Genomic DNA, 24,518 nt, shown 5'->3' on the forward strand with positions numbered 1-24,518 from the left:
TTTGTTTCTGAGGTTCTGACGAGTGTGTGGAGACCAGGGGACAACTTGAGAACTGATTCCCTCCCTCCACCAAGTGAGTCGGGGGGATTGAACTCATGTCATCAGGTTTAGCAGCAAGCGCCTAACCCACTGAGCTCAGGCTCCAGGCTCCGGCCTCCCAACTTCTCCCAGTCTTGAGTGGTCCACTCTGAAGGACTGTGAGCCCAGTTTGCTTCTCGGTGCCCAGGATGTAATGGGCATGTGTTGTAAACGTGTTAAGAAGGAACCACGGGAGATGGACAACGTCACTGTTCCTGTTTCACAGCCTGCAAAGTAGGGCAGTTGAGGACCTGAGGGCTTTGCGACGTTAAGCTGCCCGGCAGCGTGTTCTTAAAGAGCGCCCGCCCGCCCGGGTCCAGAACCGGAGAATTAGCCGTGCGAGGGCGCTCCCGAGGCTCCGCCCGCCCGGTGCCAGGAATTCGAGCCTCCGCCTTCACCCCACAATTCAGCGCTGCCCCAGGTTAACCTGAAGGTAACCCAGGGAGCCTTTCCGGGAGCCACCGGCACACAGCGGACCTGCGACCAACCGAGTCCTAGGAGAGAGCGGGGAAGCCATGGCTGGAGTAGAGCCGCCTGGAGGAGGAACCAGGCCTGGAAATGGCTCCTGGCTAAAATGCTTGCCTAGGATCTGCCGCTGGCAAAGCTTGGGAAGGGGGCAGCGGAGAGATCTAAGAAGGGCCAGGAACAAACTTCCCAAAAAGTTTGGACCAGATTTTTTCACTAATCTAGGGCGTGACTTTCCCAGGAACTCATCTCAAGCACTTATTAAGATGCCTCTCTCAATCTCTCTCTCTCTCTCTCTCTCTCTCTCTCTCTCTCTCTCTCTCTCTCTCTCTCTCTCTCTCTCTCTCTCTCTCTCTCTCTCTCTCGTATGGAGGTCTAAGAACAACTTGCACAAATCTGCCATCCTTCACTAAGCGGGGTCCCGGGGCTCAAACTCGGGTTCTCAGGCCTTTGCCAGCTGAGCTGCCCTCTTCTAGAAGTGAAACTGCACACGTAGCTTCTTGGCGCCTCTAAAGCTATGCACACAAGGGAAGAACAAGACGCGAGCCTTCTCCCTGTGACAGCCTGGGATTTCTTCCTCACACTGTCTCGGCTCCCAGCCGGTCTAAGAACCAAAAACTTGGGTCTCATATTTCCGGGGAACACTCTTGCGCTGCGCACACCCCCTTGGTTTCCCTTGTGTGAACCAATAGAAACCACGGTCAATGGTAGTGGAGAGTCGCTGGGCGCACTGCCAGTCACGCCGCGAAGGGGCGGGACTTCCTCCCGGAACTTGAAACCGCGCAGGGACGTTGGGCAGGGAGCTGGCTGGTTGGAAATTCATGTGGCGCGCGCTGAGTGCCCTGGCGACGAGGGCGGCGCGGGCGCCCCGCAGGTGGGTGGGACAGACCCGCTGTCACGGCGGGGGGCGCTGCTCTAGGCCCCGGGGCATCCCCGGGCGACGTTCCCTCGGTCCTTCACTCCGAGGCTCGGCGTCCGGGGTGCGCTTACTCGTCTACTTCCCGGCCCCCAGGCTGTGCGCACGCCGGAGCAGCGGCGCCGGGTCCTGGACCCCCGAGAGCACCATCTTCGCGCTCAGCTCCGGCCAGGGCCGCTGCGCCATCGCTGTGATCCGCACCAGCGGCCCGGCCAGCGGGGTCGCGCTCCGCAGCCTCACGGCGTCCCGGGAGCCACCTCCGGCCCGCAGCGCCCGCCTGCACCTTCTCCGCCACCCGCTCTCCGGGGAGCCGCTGGACCGCGCGCTCGTCCTCTGGTTTCCAGGTGAGGGGCTCGATCCAGGATCCCACAGCGCTAGTGGCCCAGCCTCAGCCCCCTCCGGGAGTCAGCCCGGGCCGTGCCCATCGTCTGTCTCTGCTCTTTGCCGTACAAGGTCCCCGGAGTTTCACGGGTGAGGATTGCGTGGAGTTTCACGTGCACGGAGGTCCCGCGGTGGTCAGCGGCGTCTTGCAGGCGTTGGGTGAGGCTCTGTTTTGTGACACTGTTCCCGGGCAGACTGAAAGATCTCTGGTGTCGGCTGCAAGATAGAGAATGTCATTTGTGGGAAGAGATTTATCATTAACGTGGTCCTTCTAGATTGCTGACTCAGCCAGATAAGGTGATGGTTGCCAAGCCCGAGCTGAGTTCCAATGCCGCAATCTCTGTGGTGAAACTGATTTATGCAAGCTGTCCTCTGACTTCCTGGACGGACAGACACACATACGCGATTAATGCCATAGGCAGACTGCAGTATAGGGAGGCCTGTGAAGACAGCTGACTCGGGAGCAGGGTATGTTTGGTGGCAGTTGTTCTGAGGAAGGGCTAGATCCTATGCAGGGAGCTGACTGAGTGGCCCACAGTACCAGCTTACAGGCAGCCTGCCTGTGATTGCTGGGTGGTGGAGGCAGGGAGGGTCTTGCCTTTCCAGGAACTGTGTGTCCTGTGGTTTGCCACAGGAGACCTCTAATGGTTTCTAGTCTGTCTGTGTAGGCCTATGTGGAAGGGGCAGCTGCAGATGACCTGAGCAGCAGCTGGCCTGGGTTCTGACAGACATCTCCTAACTAACCCCCAGGCATGGTACCTGGGTCATACCCATCCGAGTCCAGCTCTGGGAACCAGCCAGCTTCCTGACTGTCCATACAGTGGGGGCGGGGCACCAACCTGGAAACTGTGGAACCTGCCATTGGGATCAGGAGCCTGGACCTTGTGATGCTTTCAGGTAGTGTGCCAGGACTGCGACCAGCTGAGGCTGGGGAGTTCACCAGAAGGGCATTCGCCCACGGAAAGCTGAGCCTGACTGAAGTGGAGGGACTGGCCGATCTGATCCATGCAGAAACTGAGGCCCAGCGGCGCCAGGCCCTGAGGCAGCTGGATGGGGAGCTGGGCCAACTGTGCCGAGGCTGGGCCAAGACCCTCACCAAGGCAAGACCTGCTTGCTCACCCGTCCATCCCGTTCTTAGAAAAGCTCTAGACCTGTGAAATGCCAATCTGGTCACTTAGGTCAAGCTGGAGCTGGGTTTAGAGCGAGGACCGTGGGTTCCCAGGAGCACCCATGACGTCTTCGCCTTCCTCCCAGGCTCTGGCCCATTTAGAAGCCTATATTGACTTTGGAGAGGATGGCAGTTTGGAAGAGGATGTGTTGGAGCAGGGTATGTGTGCCTTTGAGAGGGTGAGGCTGGCGTCTCAGAACCCCAGAGATCCTCCTGATCGCCTTTCCTCAGCCTAACTTCTCCCTCTCTCAGTGGACAGAGACGTTCGAACCCTGGAGGCTGCACTGGGTTCCCACCTACGAGATGCCAGGCGTGGTCAGAGGCTCCGCTCGGGGGCGCACGTTGTGGTCACTGGACCCCCCAATGCGGGCAAGAGTAGTCTGGTGAATCTTCTCAGTATGTGGGGTTCTGGCAGACTCCTGGGCAGGGCTGTAGTGGGAAGGTGGGGCCTTTTACCTTCACCCTACTGCCCTTCATCACACGCTGTCTACCTTCAGGCCAGAAACCCGTGTCCATCGTGTCCCCAGAGCCAGGGACCACCCGAGATGTGCTGGAGACGCCTGTGGACCTGGCTGGCTTCCCTGTGCTGCTGAGTGATACTGCTGGGCTGCGGGAAGGCGTGGGCGTGGCTGAGCAAGAGGGCGTGCGAAGGGCTCACCAGCGGTGGGTGCAGGGCTGGGGACAAAGCCACCTGGGGTCTTTTTCTCCCCTCTAGTCTATTTCATTATTCCTGAAACAAAAGATTTTGAGTTCCCCCAAAGCCAGGGGTACGGGGAGCCTCGTAGTTTGACTGAGATGCAAGCTTGTCTGGCTTCCCTTCCGCTCCCCCTCTTTGCCCCACCCTGTCTCCTGCATCATTCAAACCCTTCTCCACCAGAGGCTCTGACCTCCAGTTCCTCTGTGCCCCGCCCATGCTCCCTAACAGACCTGGCCAAGCCCCTGCCTCCACCCTGCAGTGCCTGTCCCTCCCTCAGGTGCACCTCTCCTCTGCTCGTCACCCACAGGGCCATCCTAGGCTTCCGTGACTGTGCCCCACAACGTGGCTTCCTTCCTTCCCAGGTTGGAGCAGGCTGACATCATCCTGGGGGTCCTGGATGCCTCCGACCTGGCCTCCCCCTCCTGCTGCAGCTTCCTGGACACTGTGGTAGCCCCACTGGCAGCGCAGAGCCCCAACAGCGCCAGACAGCGCTTTCTGCTGCTGCTCAACAAATCTGACCTGCTTCCCACTAGTCCCCCCACCAGCAACACTGCCTTATTAGGGATGCCGCACCTGCTGCTGTCCTGCCTCACCGGAGCTGGGCTGGATGGCCTCCTGCAGGCCCTAAAGACCGAGCTGGCTGCCGTGTAAGTCTCCCTTGGCCCCCTTCCGCTCTCCAACTCAAGTTCAGGTGCAGGCAGAGCTGCTGGCTTTGGGTTCATGCCTGGCCCTCAGCCTCAGTATCTCTCTCTGCAAAAGGAGTACAGTGAGGGGGGGGGGGGGGGGGCGCTGTTCAAAAGGTGGCTGCACAGGCCAAGTGAAATGCCAAGTCTTGTTTCTGGCAGGTGTGGGGACCCATTCACGGGACCACCGCTCCTGACCCGGGCTAGGCACCAGCATCACCTCCAGAGCTGCCTGGATGCCCTGGGCCACTACCAGGCAACCACAGACCTGGCCCTGGCAGCCGAGGCCCTGCGTCGGGCTCGGAGGCACCTGAGCTACCTCACAGGAGGAGGAGGCATTGAAGAGGTCCTGGACCTCATCTTCCGGGACTTCTGTGTGGGCAAGTAAGGGTCAGAGCTGGATGGGACCTAGGGCAGCAGAGAGCAGGTGAGCACTTGGGGTCCCCGGCCCTCAAGCTTATTCCCTCCACAGTGAGTAGGAGACAGGCCAGGGATCCCAGGATGGGTACCCCTCGGCTGCTGAGATTAAGGCCTTCTCACCATGCCAAGTGTACGTAGTGCTGGAGATGAAATTCTTGCCACGCCCCAGCTCCTCACAGGGGCTCCAACCCTGAACCACGCCCCCAGCCTCTCACTGGGGGACTCTAGACAGGGACTCCACCCTGAACCACGCCCCTGGCTTTATAGTTTTTAAGTACCACAGGAGCATGAAGAGTTTGGGTGGTCCAGAAATGTCAGTTCAAGAGGACCAGTCAGCCTTACCTTCGAGAAGTTTGCCTCTGTGTTCTCTCTATGACGTGTCCTATGTCAATCTCTCATATGTCAATCAAATATATTTATTTATTATCGCCTCTGGTCAATGCAAAAAGCGACTAATTGGAACCCATTGCTGCAGTCAGACCTGGCTCTACTGAGCATTCTGTTTCTTAAAGTTCGTTTATGGGCACAGCACAGACAGGGAGGTCAGAGGGGAGCTTTCAGGACTCCTCTGCAGTGGTGACGTGGACCTCAGGCTTGGCAGCACGTTGTTCTGTTTATATACGTGCATATAATTTATTTAGCTTTATTGCCTATGAAGATATCAGATCCTAGGAAACTGGAGTTAGAGACGGTTGTGAGCTGATATGCTGATGTTGGGAATTAAACCCGAGTCCTGTGGGAGAACAACCCGTGCTTTTTTTTTACTCTAGCCGGACAGGAAAAGAACCAGCATAGGACCAAACTAGACCCTCTGAATGTGGGTGACAGTTGTGTGGCCACTGGCAGAGGCACCAGGATTTATCCCTATTGCTTGTACTTGTGAACCCATTCTCTTTGGAAGGATACCTAACTCAGCCTAGATATAGTAGGAAGGGCCTTGGACCTTCCCCAAAGCAATGGGCTGATGTGGGAGCCCCTCTGTGTGCTGTGATTACCATTAATGAATAAAGAAATTGCCTCTGCCTGTTGATAGGGCAGAACTTAGGTAGGCAGAGAAAACTAAACTAAATGCTGGGAGAAAGAAGGCAGAGTTAGAGATAGAAGCCATGGAGCCGCTGCTGGAGACAGATGTGCTGAAACATTGCTGGTAGGCCACGACCGTGTGGTGATGCACAGAGTAATAGAAATGGGTTAAACTAATATGTAAGAGTTAGCCAATAAGAAGCTAGAGCTAATGGGCCAAGCAGTGATTTAACTGATACAGTTTCTATGTGATTATTTCGGAGCTAAGATAGCCAATGGCCGGGAAGAACAAGCTGCTTCCTCCTTATTGTTGGGTCCAGGGGGTTTTGCACAAAGATGAGAACACCACCAAGTCTAATAAACCAGAAGCAAACTTTATTCCAGAAACCAGATCCTAGGAAAACCAGAAGCAAAATAAAAAATAAAAAAACACTGTGGGGCACAGAAGCTTATCAGCTAGCTGAGACCACAGCCAGAGATGGCGTTTGTTAGGCTGTGGCCAAAAGCTTGTTTCTGAACCCACTTTTTATAGTAGGGGCACCAAGCATTAGGTCTGAACGAAGGAGTTTTTACGATCTTTCCCAGGTCAGTCAGCATACACCCTAAGGAGAGGAGTGAGTTCTACCGTCAATGGGTAACTAGGCAGCTATCATGAAATGTGTTTCAGAGGAGATTACAGTGAAAGTCACTAATTGCAAGAAAACAGGTATCTTTAGCAATTAATTAGAAAAAGGGACTGCTAGCAATATCAGAAGGTTAACAAATTAGAATTAATTGGTTCTTAGGCTGGGAACTTAGAAGATAGCAGAAAGTTCTTCACACTTTCTCAAGGTAAAGCTCAGATACAGACTGCCATACTTTTCAACCCCCATTATCAGAGCTCAATAGCCAAACCAGGTGTTTGCACCCGTGTCCTCTGTCTCTCCCGGTTCCTCCAGGCAGTGCATACTGGAGCCCCTTGCCTCCCCTTTGATGGTCCAGTTTCCCATAACAGAGACAATGTCTAACCCAGACGTCACGTATCTCTGTCTCCTAGAGGTTAACTCAGTTCATACCTGTCGTTTATCAAGGATGGCCAGGACGTTACTCTCAGTTTGCAGAGAGAAGCTCCGGCCTTGTAAATAGAACAGCCAGTTGTAAAATGAAATGACCTAGGCTGATGGAGGCTTCCTAAGCATCTGAGAAAAATAGTTCACTGTGAATGACTGATCCTTGATCTGCTGAGAAAGCTGCGGACAGTCTGTTCTCATTCTCCTAGACTTATAGCTTTATATTTTTTTATTTCTACATTCCTATTTCTGGAATCTACATTTTTATTTTCTTATTCTTGGACTCTTCATTTACTACAATGGGCCTTACCCTCTCTGAGGATTGGATTGGGGGATGGGGGATAAGTGGAGGGAATAGGAGGAGGGGAGGGAATGGGAACTAGGATTGGTATGTAAAATGAAAAGTTTGTTTTCTTTTTTTAAAAAAAATAAAATAAAAACCAGGCGGTGGTAGCGCACGCCTTTAATCCCAGCATTTGGGAGGCAAAGGCAGGTGGAGCTCTGTGAGTTCGAGGCCAGCCTGGTCTACAAGAGCTAGTTCCAGGACAGGCTCCAAAGCTACAGAGAAACCCTGTCTCAAAAACTTAATTAAATAAATAAATAAGTAAATAAATAAATAAAGCAAATTTTAAGATAAATAAAACTTTAAATAATGTAAGAGCTAGCTAGGAATATGCCTAGGCCATTGGTCAAACAGTTTTAACTTAAAAAAGATTTTATTTATCTATTATGTATGCAGCGTTTTGCCTGCAAGTCTACCTGTGTGCCAGAGAGGGCACCAGATCTCATTATGAATGGTTGTGAGCCACCTTACGGTTGCTGGGAATTAAACTCAGGACCCCTGGGAGAGCAGCCAGTGCTGCTCTTAACCGCTAAGCCATCTCTCTGGCCCATGGGCTGATAGCAAGTTTTAAGTGTGTGTGTGTGTGTGTGTGTGTGTGTGTGTGTGTGTGTGTGTGTGTGTGTGTGTGTGTGTGGTGTGAGGGGATGTGTGGGTTTGTGACCTGGAGACACAGGAGCTTGGGAGACCATGGTTGCTGGGAACCGAACTCCAGTCCTGGGCGGTGGTGGCACACGTCTTTAATCCCAGCACTGGGGAGGCAGAGGCAGGTGGATCTCTGCGAATTCAAAGCCAGCCTGGTCTACAGAGTGAGTTCCAGGACTGGCTTCATAGCTACTGAGAAACCCTGTCTTGGAAAACAAAATCCTTGGGCTGGAGAGATGGCTCAATGGTTAAGATCACTAACTGTTCTTCCAGAGTACCCGGGTTCAGTTCTTAGCAACTACATGTCAGGTCACAACTGTCTGTAACTTCGGTTCTAGGGGACCCAATACCCCCACTCAGACATGCATGCAGGTAAAATACCAATGCATATAAAATAAAAATAAATAAATTATTTGACAAGCAGTGGTACATACCTTTAATCCCAGCACTTGAAAGTTTGAGGCCAGCCTGGGCTACAGAGCAAGTTCCAAGACAGGCTCCAAAGCTACACAGTAAAACCCTGTTTCGTGCCGGGCGGTGGTGGTGCACACCTTTAATCCCAGCACTCAGGAGGCAGAGGCAGGCGGATCTCCGTGAGTTCGATGCCAGCCTGGTCTACAAGAGCTAGTTCCAGGACAGGAACCAAAAAGCTACGGAGAAACCCTGTCTCGAAAATCAAAATAGATAAATAAAACCCTGTTTCGAAAAACCAAAAAATAAAGTCCTCTTCAGCTGCAAATGTTTTATCTGCAGAGCCATCTCACCAGTCCCTTCTCATATATTTTTTGTTTGGTTGGTTTGTTTTTTTGAGACAGGGTTTCTCTGTAGTTTTTGGAACAGGTCCTGGAACTTGCCCTGTAGACCAGGACTAAGATTAAAGGCATGTGCCGCTGCCACACCGCAATTTGTGTTTATTTTTACTTTTTTAAAAAAATAATTTGTTTTATTTTTTGTGCATTGGACTGCATGTATGTCTGTGAGGATGTCAGGTCTTGGAGTTACAGATGGTTGTGAGCTGTCAGCTCTTAACCACTGAGCTATCTCTCCAGCCCCTAATTTTAGTTTCTGAGGTTGAGTCTTTGAAGATGGCGGTGGCCTCGGTCACCAGGATCCTCACCAGTGCACCACCGACCGGGCACAAATGTTCCCAATTTACCGTTCAGAAAACGGAGGCTTAGGGAAATGGTTTGAGCAGTCAATTACACCCCACGTTGAACTTTGCCAGGGCCTTTGTAACAGGCAACATTGTAGGGCACTGGGGTCAGCACTTGGGTTTCGAGGCATGGTTACAAGGAGGAAGTCTTTGTCCTGGACTTGGGGCAGACCTTAAAGAGGAGGCGTCTGTGCTGTATCTGCTGAGGCCGCCAGGGGGCGTCAGGGGGGCTGGGTCGCCTGGTGTAGCCGTAATCGGCCAGCAGAGGGCGAGCGTCCCTCGCGTAACTCCCAGCCGCGTCCTCATCAATGAGGACGCCTGTCATTCCAGCGCTCGTCCCAGGCCCGGCTGGGTTACTTAGCCAGATCCTGCCTTGAACAGGGGAAGGGTCCCCTGGCGCCTCGCCCTGGGTGGGGCCAGACCTCTGGGCAGCTCGCCCACTGCGGGCCGCCTGCCTCGGGGCTGGCACACAGCTGCGTGGAGGCCTTGGCCGCTGTCCCTTTTTTCCAAGAAGGGTGAGGAGTTTGTGGGAAGCAGCGGGGGGTTATTTATAGAGGACGCAGGAAATCCCCAAAGAGTCAGGGCCTCACCCAGCGGAGGCGGTTATGACCGGGCACTCGGCCCCTTTCCGACAGGGAGCACTGCATGGGGCCTGGGAGCCAGGATGAGACTGGGGCCCCAAGGGACAAGGACCATACCTTGGTAATCAAGGAAGGCTGCTTGGAGGAGGGGTCAGACAAAGTTGAGCCAAGCCCCCGCCCCTTGTTCGTTGGTGTGTATGGCGCAGTCCAAACTTGTGGGCGTGTGGATCCAAGGGGACATATAGGCCAGACGAGGGCACAGGGGGCGACCCTACAGGTCAGGTCTCAGTGCTCAGCATCCTCCCGTCCCTCCCCACAGCACTGGGTTTAAGGTAAATCGTCACCTTAGCCTTTATGTGGGTTCTGTAACTGAGTCTTAGTTCCTCCAGCTTGAGCAACAAGTACTCTCACCCACGGAGACATCGCCCTCCCATGCACGGTTTGACAATTCATTTTGCAACTCCTTGTCTTGAACAGAGAAGTTTCTCAGGCAAGGAAAAACAGTGCCCGGCATGTTAGTGCACCTGCAGTGCCAACATTGTGGAGGCTGAGGCAGAAGGCTTGCTACGAAAGGTCAGCTCCACAGATGTTGGGACAGTTTTTTTTTTTTTAAAAAAAATGGGGCTAGCCAGGTGTGGGGGTACATGTCTTCCACCCCAACACTTGGTGAGGCAGAGGCAGGAGGATCTCTGAGTTGGAGGCCAGCCTGGACTACAGAGTGAGACTCTAGTCTCAAACATAAACCAAGCAAATGAGCCTAATCAGAAATTCAGAGAGCAGCCAGGGCTGCACAGGTCTGGGCTGACAAGGGGGCTAAGAAACTAGACCTTGTTTGTAGGGTGAAGGGGAGCCATGGGCGGGGATGTGAGAGAAACCAGGATGGAAAGACGGCTCTAGGCCAGTACAGGACCCTACTGAGGCAGCGGCTGGCAACAGGCCTTTTCTTGTCTTTAGTAGTCAGGTCAGGGATGGACTGTGTGCCCCAGCGCTTTCCACTCGAGGGAACTGTTGCTGTGGTTGGTAGAGGTGGGGTTTCTGTGTGGCCTGGGCTGGCCAGGAACTCCTGGGCTCAAGCTCCCTTCTGCCTCGGTCTCCCGAGCAGCTGAGGTTACAGATCTGGGACACGGTGTCTGGGGAGAGGAAACAGGCCGAGTTGGAGTGAGATTCGCACCCAGGACTGTGAATTTCAGCTCTTAATCAGGCTGTGGTCACCAGGTCGGCTTCATCACAGGGTGCAGGCTCAGGGCCAGGGACATCCCCAGTTCCTTGGGGCCTCCAGCCCGGCTGTCCCGGCGGCCTCCCAGGCTGACCCTTGTGGCCCGGTTGGCCAGGACCCAGCTGAGTGTTTCCTGCAGTGACAGGCTCTCGCCCGTGTTTCCGGATCCAGGAAATATCGCAGCTTTGTCCCCAAGGAGCAGTGGCAGAGTGTGGCATTGCCGGCCGCGTGATTCATCCCCCGCTCCCGCCCAGGCCAGTGCTGGGGGAGCAGCCTTCTTCTGGGCACGTCTTGCCTGCTTTCCATCGTCGGCTCCTGCTTGCGGCTCGATTCTTAGCAACAAGCTTCAGAGTTAGGGGGCTGCTGTCACACCTCAGTCCCCTGCCTCAGCCCCACACTCCACCGCCGCTGACATGCCTGCTCCACTGTCAGGGTTAGTGGGCTGTTCTCACACCTCAGTCCCCTGCCTCAACCCTGCACCCGCACACCGGTGCTGACATGCCTGCTCCACCATGCTAGGCTGAATTCTATTACCTCTCCTTGGGCTGGTTTCCACAAGGGCCACGCTCTGCTTTGCGTCTGGCTCCTTACAAACTCTGCACCAGCAGTAGGCAGGATAGCTTTCATTTTAATTTATTTTTGATAATTGGAAGAGTCTCTTGTAGCCCAGGCTGGCCTTGAAATCCCACCCTCCTGCCTCGGCCTCCTCGGTGCCGGCACAGCAAATGTGCACCACCACACCCAGTTCCTGTGGAGATGGGGCCCGGGGTGTCACCCACGCCGCGCAGGACGGGGCTGGCCATGGATTTAAAGGTGTGCTGTTCTGCTCTATATGCTTCTGTGCTGCCTTGGGAGGCCAGGAACCGGTGCTGATCCCCTGGATGCAGGAAGGTGTGAGCTGCCATCTGGGTGCGGGAACCAACTTCGGGTCCTCTCCAAGAACAGCCAGTGCCCTAAACTGCTGAGCCATGTCTGTAGCCCCCAATTCCAACTGGCACTCACCAATCACCCCTCAGGAGGCGGAGGTAGAGGAATACAGTGAGACCCAGTCTACAGCGAAGAAAAAGAATAGAGACAGCCTTCAAAGTACTCTGATATTTATTATGTGCCACTAATAACTTTAAGGGATACAAGAAGGGCAGAGTGTGAGGAAGCATCCCTCCAGGCTCTGGGATCCATGGGGGGCCCTCGCCTGTGGGGAGGAGAGGAGCCTGGAAAAGGGTTTAAAATCTAACGAAGTTTCGTGTTTCTTGGGACCTTGAAGCCCTCCAGGGGAGGCCTGGAAACTCTCCAGGAGGACCTGGAAACAGCCGGGGCCTTTAAGGGGAGCTTGGAAAGTCCCAAGGGAGCTGAGACTAGGCCTCCTGTTCTCACCTCCTGGGTCAGGTGAGTGATAAGGAAGCCGAAGGAGGTGCCCAGAGTGGCAACTGAGCTGTGGGTACTTGGTGGGCGAATGGGTGCCATTCTGGTCACCCCACAGCTGTATGTGCCTTAAACCCAGTGTCGGGGGATGGTGCGGAGCAGCGGGCAGTGGGGGGGGGGCAGGGGCGGCATGGGGATGGAGGTTGCTGCCCATGGGGGTACAGCCGGTGTCCAGTGCTGTGGGCATCTGGCTGCTCCCATCCACAGGTGGGCAAGTCGCATGCCCAGGGTCCCGCGACAGCTGCTTCCTCAGCCACTGGGGAAGGAAGAGGCAGAAAGCACAGCAATCAACAGAGGCCGAGGAGCCAGGGGCTGGCTTCAGACTCACAGCCCTCCTGCCTCGGCGTCTCCTTTCTTTCCTTTCTTTAGTCATTCCGAGAAGTCTGAGTGAGCCTGCCCCACACACCCTCCATGACCCTCAGGACTAGCAGAGTCCACAGCTTCAGAAGCTGACACCAAGGCCCCATCCCTCCAGCCCGGGACAGCCCCACCCAAGTGCCAACAATTCCGAAAGGCTTCCGCGCCCCCCCAAGCATCTCTGTCTAGAATGCCCCCCCCCTCCGGGCCTGGTAGAGGAGCTCAGTGGGGTCAGAGGTGGAGCTGAGGCATTTCCTGGTGGGGAGGGGGAGTCTGCAGCTAAGTCTGGCTTCCTCTCCCCCTCCCTTCCTTCCCCAATTCTTCCCTGGGGCCCCTAGGTCTCACGGTCGGTTGGGCTGGCTCTGGGTCCCCTCCCTGGCTCCAGCTGTGATCCCAGCTAGGACTGCCTGGTGACCTCTGTTCTTGTCCCGGTCACTTCCCCCAAATCAACCAGAGTGAACCAGTGATTCTCCACGTAGACCAAGCCCTGGCATAGACTCTGCTCATAGACTCTGGGGACCCCCCACAAAGTCCTTGCCACAGCCATGAGGAGGACTGTTCTTCCCTTGGTCACTCCTTCCCAGGCACCCTACCCAGAATCCCCAGGCTCCTCCCTTGTCTAGGTTCCTGGTTAAAAGTCCCTTCCTCAAGGAGCAGCCCATGTGAAAGATCCCAGCAGAGTTTGTGTCTCCCACAAAGGGCTCAGCGGGCAGAGGACAGTCTGAATTGGGTCCCCTGGAGCCACAGTGTGGAAGGAGAGAGCGACTCCCCACACATGTTCTGACGTGTGCACATGCGCCATCAGTCCCAGTTTAAAAACTGTGAGAAACCTCACAAGATACATCCGTTTCCGCATGCCAAATACTTGGCTAGCACATTCAGGTCTGTCTTCCTTTGTTTTTGAGACAGGGACTCACTGGGTAGATCAGGCTGGCCTCAAACACCCAGAGATCCCCCTGCCTCTGTGGTACCGAGAATCACACTTGTCCAAATAAGTCTCCAGGCATGGGCTGTTCCAGAGTGAATGTCTCAGCGGGACAACTGAGGGGGGGAGAGTCAGAAGTGTGGGCCATGTGGGACCCCCAGCCCACTCCTGCAGCCTGCCTCAGCTGACCTCACATGGTCCCCTCCTGCCTCTGAGCTCCTCCAGGCTGTGAGACCTGAGTATCAGGACTCACACAGGCAGAGAAAGCCGGAAGATCAGGAGTTCATGGCCAGCCTCAGCTACACGGGGTGTTTGAGGCCAGCCTGGGCTACATGAGACCTTTTCTCAACACTCCCCCTCAAAGAAAACAAAAAAATAATCCCAAACCAACTTTAGAAATGGAACCTTCATGCACAGAGAAGAATTGGCTCGAATAAACAGACCAGAAGCATGGTAGGTCAGTGAACCAGTTCAGATGCTTGTCACCGAGCCCTGCCACGATGATGAACTGAGTTCAATCAGTTCAATCCCAGAGACCCACAGGGTAGAGGAGACAACTGCTCCCTACAGGGTGCTGGCATGCTGTGGCTCTTGCAGTCTCAGACAAATAAATCAGGTGGTAATTTTTAAACAAAAGGAGGAACAATTGTTTGATATTTGCAACCTGTTTGCGTTCCCCTCCCTGCCCCTAACTCCTGTCTGCAGTGTAAACAGAGTAGGTGTAGGAGCTCAGTGGGGAAGAAACCTTACTTGCTAGCAAGCTGACCTGAGTTGGAATCCTCAGGGGTCCAGTTAAAAAGCCGGGTGCTGGCTAGGTATAGTGGCGCACACCTTTAACCCCAGGCCTTGAAGGCAGAGGCAGGAGGATCTCTGTAAATTTGAGGTCAACCTGGGCTATACAATGAGACCTTGCCTCAAAGAAACAAAAATAAATAAATAAAACTAACAACAAAAATCTGGGTGTCTCTGCTCCAGCAGCTGTGACCCAAATACCTGGGTCACAGGAGGCTGGCGCTGGGGCCCCGAGTAGCTCCAAGTTAGTGAGCGTCCTGGTTTCAAGGGCATTAGCTGGACAATGGCAGAAGACACCGTTGTCTTCCTCTGGTTTCCACAGGGTCTACACAGGTCATACACAAGGACATTTGGATGTTGAAATATTTTTCTTTTAAAAGTTGGTTCTGGAAGCTGAGCGCAGTGGGTAAGAGCACTGGCTGCTCTTGCAGAGGACCCGACTTTGGTTCTCAGCACCCACATGGTGGCTCACAACCACTTGTAACTCCAGTTCTGGGATCTGACACCTTCTTCTGCTCCAGGCTTCTTCTGTAGCACAGGCAGACACACAGAAAACACTCATACGCATAAAATTAAAATAAACAGATAAATACTGAGGAACAAAACGGAAATGTGTGGTACGTGGGGTGGTGGTGTACCCCATTAGTCCCAGCGCTCAGGGGGATCTCTATGAGCTGCAGGCCAGCCTGATCTCCTGATCTTCATGAGATCCTGTCTCAAAATAACAAAACTAAATAATTACACGGTTGTGGAGACCGGCATCAGCCCCACACTTACTTCTTTCCTTTCCTTTTTAGGTCAGGGTTTCTCTGTGTAGCCCTGGCTGTCCTGGAACTGGCTCTGTAGACTCAGGAAGACCCACCTGCCTCTGCCTCCTGAGTGCTGGGGTTTAAGGCGTGCTCCACCACCGCCTGGCACCTGGCCTTGCAAGGCTGGTGAAAGAAGGCCTGAGTTTTGGGATCAGCAAGACTGTATAACCAGATGGTGTCTCAAAATAAAACAATCAGACAGGGAGTGTGCATCGGCCTCGCAAGTGTGAGAGCAAGGAGGGAGGGAAAGATGGTTCTGGACGCTGAGGAAGAAGCCCCTTGAAGGCATAGCCCCAGTCCCTGGGGAAGGCCCTGCCTAGCATCCGGGGGAGGGGGGGCTGGTGGGGACAACACAGGCCTAAGTGAGCATTGTCCCTCAGCACAGACGTCATTCAAGGTAAACAATGTCAAAAACTTCCCCCGGTTCTCAGCTGAGACCGGACAGTCCTGGGCGGGCAGCCCAGCCCCTGCGTGAGACTGATGAGTCCTCAGTCCCCTCCTCTGAAAAGTGGACATCAGGATAGAGATTGCCCAGCCAAGAAGGATGGGGTGGGAGGGTACCCTGGAGGGGGAGGGGTCTGCTCCTCTGTCTCTTTTCATCATGTTCAATATTTTACTCTCCTACTTTCCTTCTTTCAAAAAAGTATTCATTATGTAGTCTTGAACTTGCAGTCCCCCTGCCTCAGCCTTCCAAGTTCTGGGTTCATAGCCTGTGCCATCAAAGCTGACTCTTCACTGTCCCACCTTTTCACAGGATGATCTAGGGCCAGAGGCCAACCCAAGCTACATACATCAGACACCACCTCCAAAACACGCCACAGCTCAGCAGTAAGGCTGCTGCTCCTTCAGAGGACCAGACACCAGGGCCCTCACACACAGAGAGATGAGATAAAAAGGCTGATGTGGTGTGAGCCAGCAGGATATGCTAAAGACGTGGAGGTAGAAGGCTGAGTTTGAGGCCAGCCTGGGCTATACATTGGGGCAGGTGATGTGTTACACACCTTTAATCCCAGCACTTAGGAGGCAGAGGCAGGTGGATCTCTGTGAATCCGAGCCTGGTCTACAGGGTGAGTTCCAGGACAGCCAGAGCTACACAGAGAAACCCTGGGCTGCTGACACATTGAGGTGGTATGGGTGTTGGGCCAGATGCCCTAGGCATGCTCCAAGGACAGCCCTGGTCCCTGTCTCTGACTGTGGACATCACTTTACAGTTCCCATCTGACGATCTTCACCTTGCCTCATGCTGTGACCCCAGGCTTCCCAGTGTGCACCACACAGGCTCCCATGACTACACCTATGCCACAGCTGGAGTCCACCCTCTCCTCCTGCTGTGTGGTCCTGGGGATGGAACTTGGGCTGTCAGGCTTAGCAGCAAGCTCCTCTACCCACTGACCTGTCACCAACCCAGCTTCCACTCTGCGAGGCGCTGGGGCAGGGAGAGAGCTCCATGAAACCTTGCTGTGGGGCAGAAGGACCTGAATTCAATCCCGGAACACAGGTTAAAAAGCTGTGTGTGGGCAGGGCGGTGGTGGCGCATGCCTTTAACCCCAGCACTGGGAGGCAGAGGCAGGTGGTTCTCTGTGAGTTTGTGGTCAGCCTGGTCTACAGAGTGAGTTCCAGGACAGCCAGAGATACACAGAAAAACCCTGTCTCAAAACAACAACCAAAGCAAAACAAAACAAAAGAAAGAAAGAGAGAAAGGAAGGAAGAAAAAGAAAAGGCTACCACATGTGGTGGATGGGCATACTTGTACGGGACTGGGGGGTGGAGTCCCCCAGGTCAGCCAGGCCAGTTTGAAACCCTGGGTCAGAAACCATGGTGGCTAGGTATGGTGACACATGACTTTAATTTCGTCACTCCGGACCAGATCTGTGAGTTCCAGGCCAGTCTGCTCAATATAGAGGCCCTGTCTCAAGAGAAAGACGAAAACCATGGTGGCTGGGCTGGCAAGATGGTGGAGCGGTGAAGTCCATCCCAAGGACCCACGCTCATCCACACACAGATAAATGAACGGGGAAGAATCACAATGGGTGACGATAAGAAACGGTAGCCAGGGTTGGGCTCCAGTTTGCACGATCAGACACGCACAGGGTACACAGGGTACAGAGTACAAGAAGGCACTCAGGGTATGCCTCATGGTCTCTATCCACAGACCTTCTCTACCCAGCCCAGCTGCCCAGGACACCAGGCCCTTTGCTTTCCTTCCTCCAGTTCACAGTCCAAAGTCCTTCGTTGATATACCTGTCATGCCCTAGTATACAGCAGGTACTCCATTATGCCCTGGTATACCTGCCATGCCCTAGTATACAGCAGGCACTCCATTATGCCTTGGGATACCTGCCATCCCTCCATTATAGAGGCAGAAAGTGTGAATTCTGCCTCCCTCTTTATCCATGGTTCTGGGATGGATCTCAGCGGGTGGGTATCTCACCTGGGTGGGACTGCGGGGTTGACCATTGGGAGACGCTGGGACTCCAGGATCTTTTTCTTGAAGTCCTCCAGACTAGCAGGATCTGCAGGAAAAATGAGGGTTCGTGTGAGCAGCTTCGGAGAGGAGAGATGGGGTGGGAAGCCAGGTGTCCTGTTTCCTGACCCTTCTGGTTGTCACTCACCTATGGGCGGAGGGTTTGGGGGTGGGCCGAAGAGTCTTGGCGGGGTGGCTGGCTGTGACTGGAGAAAGAGAAGGAGAGGTTGGAGGAGTTGGTGCCCTCTGTGCCCTGCAAATGCCTAAGCAACCTAGTTGGGTGGGTTTTTTTGTTGCTGATGGTTTGTGTTTTGAGACAGTCTCTCTGTGTAGTCCTGGCTGTCCTTGAACTCACTATTTTGGCTGGCCTCGAAGTCATAGAGGTCCTTCTGCTCGTGAATGCTGAGTGTTGGGATTAGAGACCATGCTTGGCTCAAGGAACCTAGATCTTAACCCAGACCATCCTGAGGCATCACGGAGGAGCTTAACTTAGGCGGGAAATCGAGGCCACCACAAGGCTGACATCACCTGCAACCTCAGCGAACCCCTGATCCTTCAGTTGGACTCAACTCCACTCCAAACCCGGTTCCCACCATCTGGCCAGAGCTAAGTTCACCTGGCCCTAACCCTGACCCAGCTTCCTTCCTTCAATGGCATTCTCCGTCCTCAGCTCCCACCCATTCCCAGTTTGACCCTTCCAGGACCCCACTGTTCCCAGGGCTCCCATCTCCACCCAGCCGACCAGACCCACCTTGGCCTTGACACATGTGTCCAGCGCGCTGATGCGCACGTCCACTTCGGTGCGCAGCTGCTCCAGCTCGCGCTTGCGCGCCTCCAGCTCACGCTCCAGGCCTTCCTTCTGCGAGCGCAGCGATGCTTTCTCCTCCAGCGCCAGCTGCGTCTGGCGCGCGCACTCCGCCCGCAGCTGGTTCTCGCGTGCCTTCGCCTCCGTCTCGACACGCGCCCGCGCCTCCTGCGTGCTCTGAGCCCCGCGCTCCACCTCCAGCTTCTGCCGCTGCAACTCCGCGTTCTCGCGGGTCACGCGCTCGATGCTCATGCGCAGCCCGCGCGCCATCTCATCCACCTTGTTGCTCAAGAGAGTGGGCAGGTGCTCGCACATCCGGCGGACGGACACGATCTCGGGTGCCAACGGAGAGTAGTGGTAGCTCAGGCCATCCAGGGATCGCGGGATCAACGAGTCCCGCCAGATACTCAGCGCCTCCGCATGGAGCTTGTCGTGATCCAGCGGGAGGCACATGGACTGCACCTTGCGCAGCTGCTCCTCGATCACCTGCTGCTCCTGCTGCTGCCGCTCCCGTGCTTTGCCATAGGCCGACAGCTGCTCCTCCGCACGCTGCTTTTCCACCAGCAGGCTCTCCTTGTTCTTGGCGCACACCGCCTTCTCCTTGACCACCTCCATCTCCAACGTCTTTGCCTTCTCGCCCAGCTTGAAGAGCAAGGCTGCGGGGCGGGGGCGAGAGGAGGTGAGCCCAGGCTGGCCCCTAAGCTTTGAGGTTGTCGTCGTCCCCCACTCCCCACCCGCCCGCCAGGACCCGCATTTACCTTCGCAGGTCTTGTTGTTCTCCTTCACCTGTTCCCAGCACTGCTTCTCGCTCAGGATGATGGCGACCATGAACCGGTGGTAGTTTACGTAGGTGGCCTGCAGGTGTGGGCATACAACACGGCTGAGCACCCATCTCCAGGGCCACACACACAGTGGCCCCCTCCACACCCTTAGAGGGTTGGAGGTCTGGGTGACCTCCAAAAGTTTGACTAGAGCTGGGCTGGAGCTCCTTCATTGGCTGAATGCTTGGAGCCCGTCCAGTTGGTGAGGGACTTGCAGAAAGCCCCGAGTTCAAACCCCAGACTCATGCACCAAGTGTGACACCTCTTACCTGTAACCTCAAGATGAAGTAAGACAACCCCCAGGAGTTAGAGGCCAGCCTGGATCACAGAGAAAGGCGGTCTTGTTTGTTGTTTGTTTGTTTGTTTGAGATGGGGTCTGGAGTTTTGGCTGCCCTGGAACTCCCTGTATGAACCAGGCTGGCCTCCCACTCTCAGAGGTCCTCCAGCCTGTGCTTCCTAAGTGCTAGGGTTAAAACACAGCGGCTGAGATTGGGGCTCAGCTGTCTGCCTAGCAAGCACAAAGCCCTGGGTTTTGTGCCCACTACCACAGAAGCAAAATGTGGTTTGTGACTGTCGCCTGTCAGTCCACACAGGAGGAAACTCTAAATTCAAGGTCATCTTGGGCGACGTAGTAAGAGTTTATCTCAAAACAAAAACAGAGATGAGGCACAAGGGGCAGAGGAAGAGGAAGCATGGCCGAAAAATCACATTTCTTTGTCCTTTGGGGAAGGGAGACATGGCAGACACCAGTAAGGTGCATTTCGGGTGGCCACTGGGCTCCTGGCCACCATAGGGGAGGCAGCTTGCCAAGGAACCGCAGTGTCCTGAGTCAGGAGGTCATGTAGCCCAGGCTGGAAAGTCTAAAAATGTAGAATCAGGGCTGGGGTATGACAAGGTGACAGTGCTCACTTAGCATTGAGGAGCCTCTGGGAAAAGTAAAGCCCAGAAGCCTGGACCTTGTGTTCTCCAGTGAGGGAGTGTGAGGTGCCAGGTGGGTGTTGACAATGATCCTGACCCTGGGTAGCAAGTGGCTAGGGGACTGTGCACCCTGTCAGACTGGTCTCAAGGAGGAGACTACTATTCTGGGCCACCCTAGGACCCTGTCCTCTCCAGGAGAATCCTTGCTTTACCCCTAATTTGACGGCTGCCAGCACCCCTGTTATTGGGCCAGAAGCTGCCTGAGGCTGCAGCATCCTGGTCTCACTGTGGTGTGGGGAGGTGTTGGGTGAACATGGTCAGTGGTGCCTGACACTCTGGGGTCTGTGTGGGGACTGCTGTCTCCAGGATCTCAGGTCTGTGACAGGCACAGGACGCAATGGCTTCAGCCCCACCTGGGAAAGGGCCTAAAACACCCTCTCTCTTTTTTCTCTCTCTCCTCTCTCATTCTTCTCCCTCTCCCCCCCCCAATGTCTCTCAGTGTGAGACTCGGTGTCTCTGTGAGGGTATTTTATTGATTACTAATTAATGTACATATGTGTTGTCATACCTGGGCAGGTACGCCCGAGTGGTAGAAGGAAGAGAGTTGGATGAGAGTCTGGGACCGAGTCAGTAAGCAGAATTCCTGCATGGTCTCCGCTCTACCTAGTGTCCTGACTTCCCTCAGTGATGGAGTGTGCCTAACCTGGAAGCCAAATGAACTGTTTTCGCTCTGAATTGCCTCAAGGTGTCACAGCGACCTAACCCAAAAAGGATGTCACCGAGGCTTCCTTACCAGGTTTGCTCAATGGCAATTTCACTGTCGGCTTGTGTTAAAGCAAAAATGGTAAGAGAAAACCATGGTAGAGAAGTCTTGCCCCAAGGCAGCCAGCAAGCAGACAGGGTAAGATGGGGTCCTAGGGTGGGACACAAGGTCCCACCAGGACCTCCTGACTAGCCCACTCCCCTATGATCCGGTCACCTCTCAGAGGCCCAACAGCAGGCCTTTCACACAAAAACCTTTTAGAATCGAACTGCAACAATGTCCAATACCTCAGAGAAGAAGGAGATCGATAGGTAAGAACCAAGGTTAAAAAAGAGAGAATCCTTTTGTTAAGCCTTTCCCTACTGTAGTGAGGTTAGATATACTCTACTTGGTTAAGAGATCGTTCCTTTTAGAGGTGGAAAACTGGGTATGTGTTGGGGGGCAAACACGTGAGAAGGGAATCCTGGTCCTGTCATTTAAATCAGTCCACAGGTCTGCAGTTCCCTGGAAGCTCTTTTCAGAGGACAGAGTTGCTTCACCGATGAGAAAGGAAGAGTTTAAGAGGAGTAGGGGGAAGATAATTAGGTGAGCACACATCCTTATACATTTTATTCTCAAATTATGGAATTATATTCTCCCTCCCTCTGTCTCTCTCAGTGTTTGTCTCTCTCCCTCAGTGTTCTCAGTGTCCCCCCCGACTCTCTTCCCCCTCCTTCCCTCTTTCCCTCCCTCCTTCTGTCTCCCTCAGTGTTTTCTGTCTCCCTCCCCCTCCCTCTGTCTCTCTCAGTGTTTGTCTCTCTCCCTCAGTGTTTCTCTCCCCCAGTCTCTTTCCCCCTCCCTCCCTCCCTCCCTCCTTCCCTCCCTCCCTCCCTCTGTCTCTCAGTGCCCCCCCCCCCCCCCCCCCCCCCCCCCCCGTGTATCTTATGTAGTCTAGGCTGTCTGGAGCTCCTGCTGCTCCAGCTCCTAGGCAGTAAGGTCACAAGTGTGTGTTACCACGCCCCAGGATGGCATTCCTTTTGGTTGTGTGCTGGGTGCTGGGGATGGAACAGGGCCTCACAAGAGCCACGCCTGGGCTCAGTTCGTCAGGGTCACACTGAGGAAGAATCCATTTCCCCATCTCTGTGAAGCTGCCGTGAGCAGGACCCCAGCTAAACCCCAACTGCCGTCGACAATGCTGGGGTCTGCACCTGCTCCCACCCCGCTTTCACCCAGAAAGTTTCCTGAGAGGGTATTCTGCTTCTGGAGTGGACGGGCCTAGCCACGAAATTATGAATTCCAGAGAATAGGGTATAGTGGCCTTAATCCCAGTACTCAGAAGGCAGAGACAGGTGGTTCTCTGTGAGTTCAAGGCCAGCCTGCTCTATACAATGAGTTCCAGAGTGGTCAGGCCTTCAAGGGTGGCTCAGCAGTAAAGACAGCTCAGCTGAGAATCTGAGCTGAATCTCTGGGGCCCACACGGTGGAAGGGCGTCTTCTGACCTCCACACACGGACATGGCGGGTGGGCAAACATACATGGGGAATAAGTAAACCTAACTTTAAAAATCGTGCTGCGCGCAGCAGACCCTTTCTGGCAGGCGATCACACTGTTAAAGAATCTCACCAGCCTGTGAGGCACCACTGTCACCCCAGCACTCAGGAGTCTAAGGCAGAGGAATTGCCGTGAGATCTAAACAAGCCTGGGGGGCTCTATAGTGAGGCCCTATCTGGGGCTGGGGTTAAGGAGAGAGAAAGGCTGTCGCTCTCTGGTGTAGCATGTACCACATGAACCAGGCATGGCGACACCGACACCGGCCTGTAATCCCAAAGGCAGGAGGGTCGGGAGCTCAAGGACATCCTTTGCTACACAGCAAGTTCTAGAACAGCCTGAACTACCTAAGACTATGTTGGAAACAACGGGAGGACTAGCTACGTTTTCTCGGGTGCAGTTTAGAATTTGGGGGCACCCGGTGCTGCGGCCCAGGGCGCACAGGCCGCCTCTTACCTGGTCGGCTTGGCACTGGCGGAAGCTGGCGTTGAGGCGCTCCAGCTCGCGCCTGGCACTCAGCAGCATCTGCATGACCGTTTCCTTGGCGTGCAAACTGATGTTCAGCTGTTTGGTCAGGTTAATCTTCACAGCCGACAGCTCCACCACCTGGCTGTACAGACTGTCAGCGCGCATCTCGGTGGCCTTCAGGCTGGCCTCCGTGGTGGCGTGCACGTTGCCGTAGATCATGAAGAGGACGAGGCCCAGGATGATGAGGAACTGGATGAGTGACACAAAGAGGAAGAAATAGCGCAGGTAGTACCAGCAGCCACGAGCCGCGTCCCCCGTGCGGGAGTACGGGCTGCGATCCATGGCAAGCCCCATTTGCGCAGCGTCAGTCGGGCAGGCTCACTGTCCCTCGCCTGCCTGGCCAGATTTGGGCTGCGCCAAGCAGGGGGAGTGTTTATATTACTTCTCTTAATACTTCCTCTGCCAGGCTCCTTCCTGGCCAGGAGGAAATGGGGGCTGTGGGTTATCACAACAGTCCCACCCTGGCTGTTGAGGACTAATAGTCTAGGCAGAGGTGATAGATGGAGGGGTGCGGCTCCTGCTGGGTGGCTGGACTGGCCTCCTCCGCCTGGCCCGGCCTCAGTTTCCACCAACAACACCCCAAATTAGGTCGGCCAGGCGATCGACTCTGCACTTGGGACTATTTCTCAGTCATAGCCCGTGCTTAGGCCCATTACGTGGGAGGGGAAGCTGAGGCACAGCTGTGACAAGAGACTGGCCCCGTGGCCCAGTCGTTACTCTGTGGCAGACTGGGTTCAAACATGCCCAGGTCACCAAGGTGCCCCCTGTCAACAGTCAACCCTGGGGCAGCTCTCAGGCACCCCCACACCAGGAGTTTGGGACCCAAGGCAAAGGATGCGGGAGTGAGTTCCCACCCAGGAGCCCCTGGGACGGTTTCCATTATGGGCAACAGTAGGTGCTCAATTATTACACAGAGGAGCCTCACAGAGGCCTGATTCTTGGTGGACAGTGGTACCACCTCCCACAAATACTCGGCCAGCATGCACACATAGGTGTCACCAGAGTGCTCTAGGATTAGGGCCTGGTTCAGCATTAGAACTCCTGCCTAGACTTCCACATGGAGGGGCTGGGGCGTGGCTCAGAGCTGGAGCCCCTGCCTAGACTCCCCCCAACACTCCAAAAATATCTGTGGGATCCGAAGTAGGAGAGCAGGATCTTGGAGTGAGGAAATGGGAGAAAGGCTTCTGTGAACTCTGACAAGGGTTGCTCCAATCTGTGCCTCAGTTTCCCCCTCCCTGACTAGAGTATTCTTAGTTTCTGGCCTGCTGTGATTTCAGGGTCCCAGGAGGTGGCAGGGAGCCTTGTTGGTAGATGGGGTTCCATGAGGAGGGTCTAGGGTCTCTGTGGAACAACTCCCAGACAAAGATGTGAGAATTCAGGGTCACAAAGAAAAGGACTTTGAGGGTGGCCCCCAAAGCTCTGGGAGAGTTTTGTGAAATCTTTACCTGCTAACCCCACTGTGCTGTCCCTGCCTCTGGGCAGCCCTAACCTGTTGGGGCAAGGGCAGGAGCTGGCTAGGTGGTAGCTGTGGGGTCTAGAAGCCTGGGAAGGAGTGGGATGGGGAAGGAGCTGG

The 24,518-nt window shown here is 54.7% G+C and overlaps 2 protein-coding genes across 2 annotated transcripts; one reads left to right on the forward strand and one right to left on the reverse strand.

Annotated features, from left to right (window-relative positions):
• The first annotated feature begins 350 nt into the window (after window positions 1-350).
• Window positions 351-5,236, forward strand: Gtpbp3 (GTP binding protein 3, mitochondrial). The gene is made up of 9 exons (XM_075987065.1): window positions 351-1,417; window positions 1,556-1,803; window positions 1,913-1,999; window positions 2,738-2,940; window positions 3,095-3,167; window positions 3,261-3,404; window positions 3,506-3,671; window positions 4,068-4,352; window positions 4,551-5,236. Exons 1-9 carry the CDS (start codon window positions 1,365-1,367, stop codon window positions 4,774-4,776), a joined length of 1,485 nt encoding a protein of 494 aa, XP_075843180.1. The 5' UTR covers window positions 351-1,364; the 3' UTR covers window positions 4,777-5,236.
• A 6,659-nt stretch (window positions 5,237-11,895) lies between these two features.
• Plvap (plasmalemma vesicle associated protein) lies at window positions 11,896-23,305 on the reverse strand. The gene is made up of 6 exons (XM_075987066.1): window positions 22,874-23,305; window positions 19,148-19,244; window positions 18,336-19,045; window positions 17,733-17,790; window positions 17,552-17,633; window positions 11,896-12,493 (listed from the first exon to the last, which is right to left on the reverse strand). Exons 1-6 carry the CDS (start codon window positions 23,237-23,239, stop codon window positions 12,487-12,489), a joined length of 1,320 nt encoding a protein of 439 aa, XP_075843181.1. The 5' UTR covers window positions 23,240-23,305; the 3' UTR covers window positions 11,896-12,486.
• Between the last annotated feature and the right edge of the window lie 1,213 nt (window positions 23,306-24,518).

This window comes from Microtus pennsylvanicus, chromosome 9 (genome assembly GCF_037038515.1).
Source record: "Microtus pennsylvanicus isolate mMicPen1 chromosome 9, mMicPen1.hap1, whole genome shotgun sequence".
NCBI classification, from domain to species: domain Eukaryota; kingdom Metazoa; phylum Chordata; class Mammalia; order Rodentia; family Cricetidae; genus Microtus; species Microtus pennsylvanicus.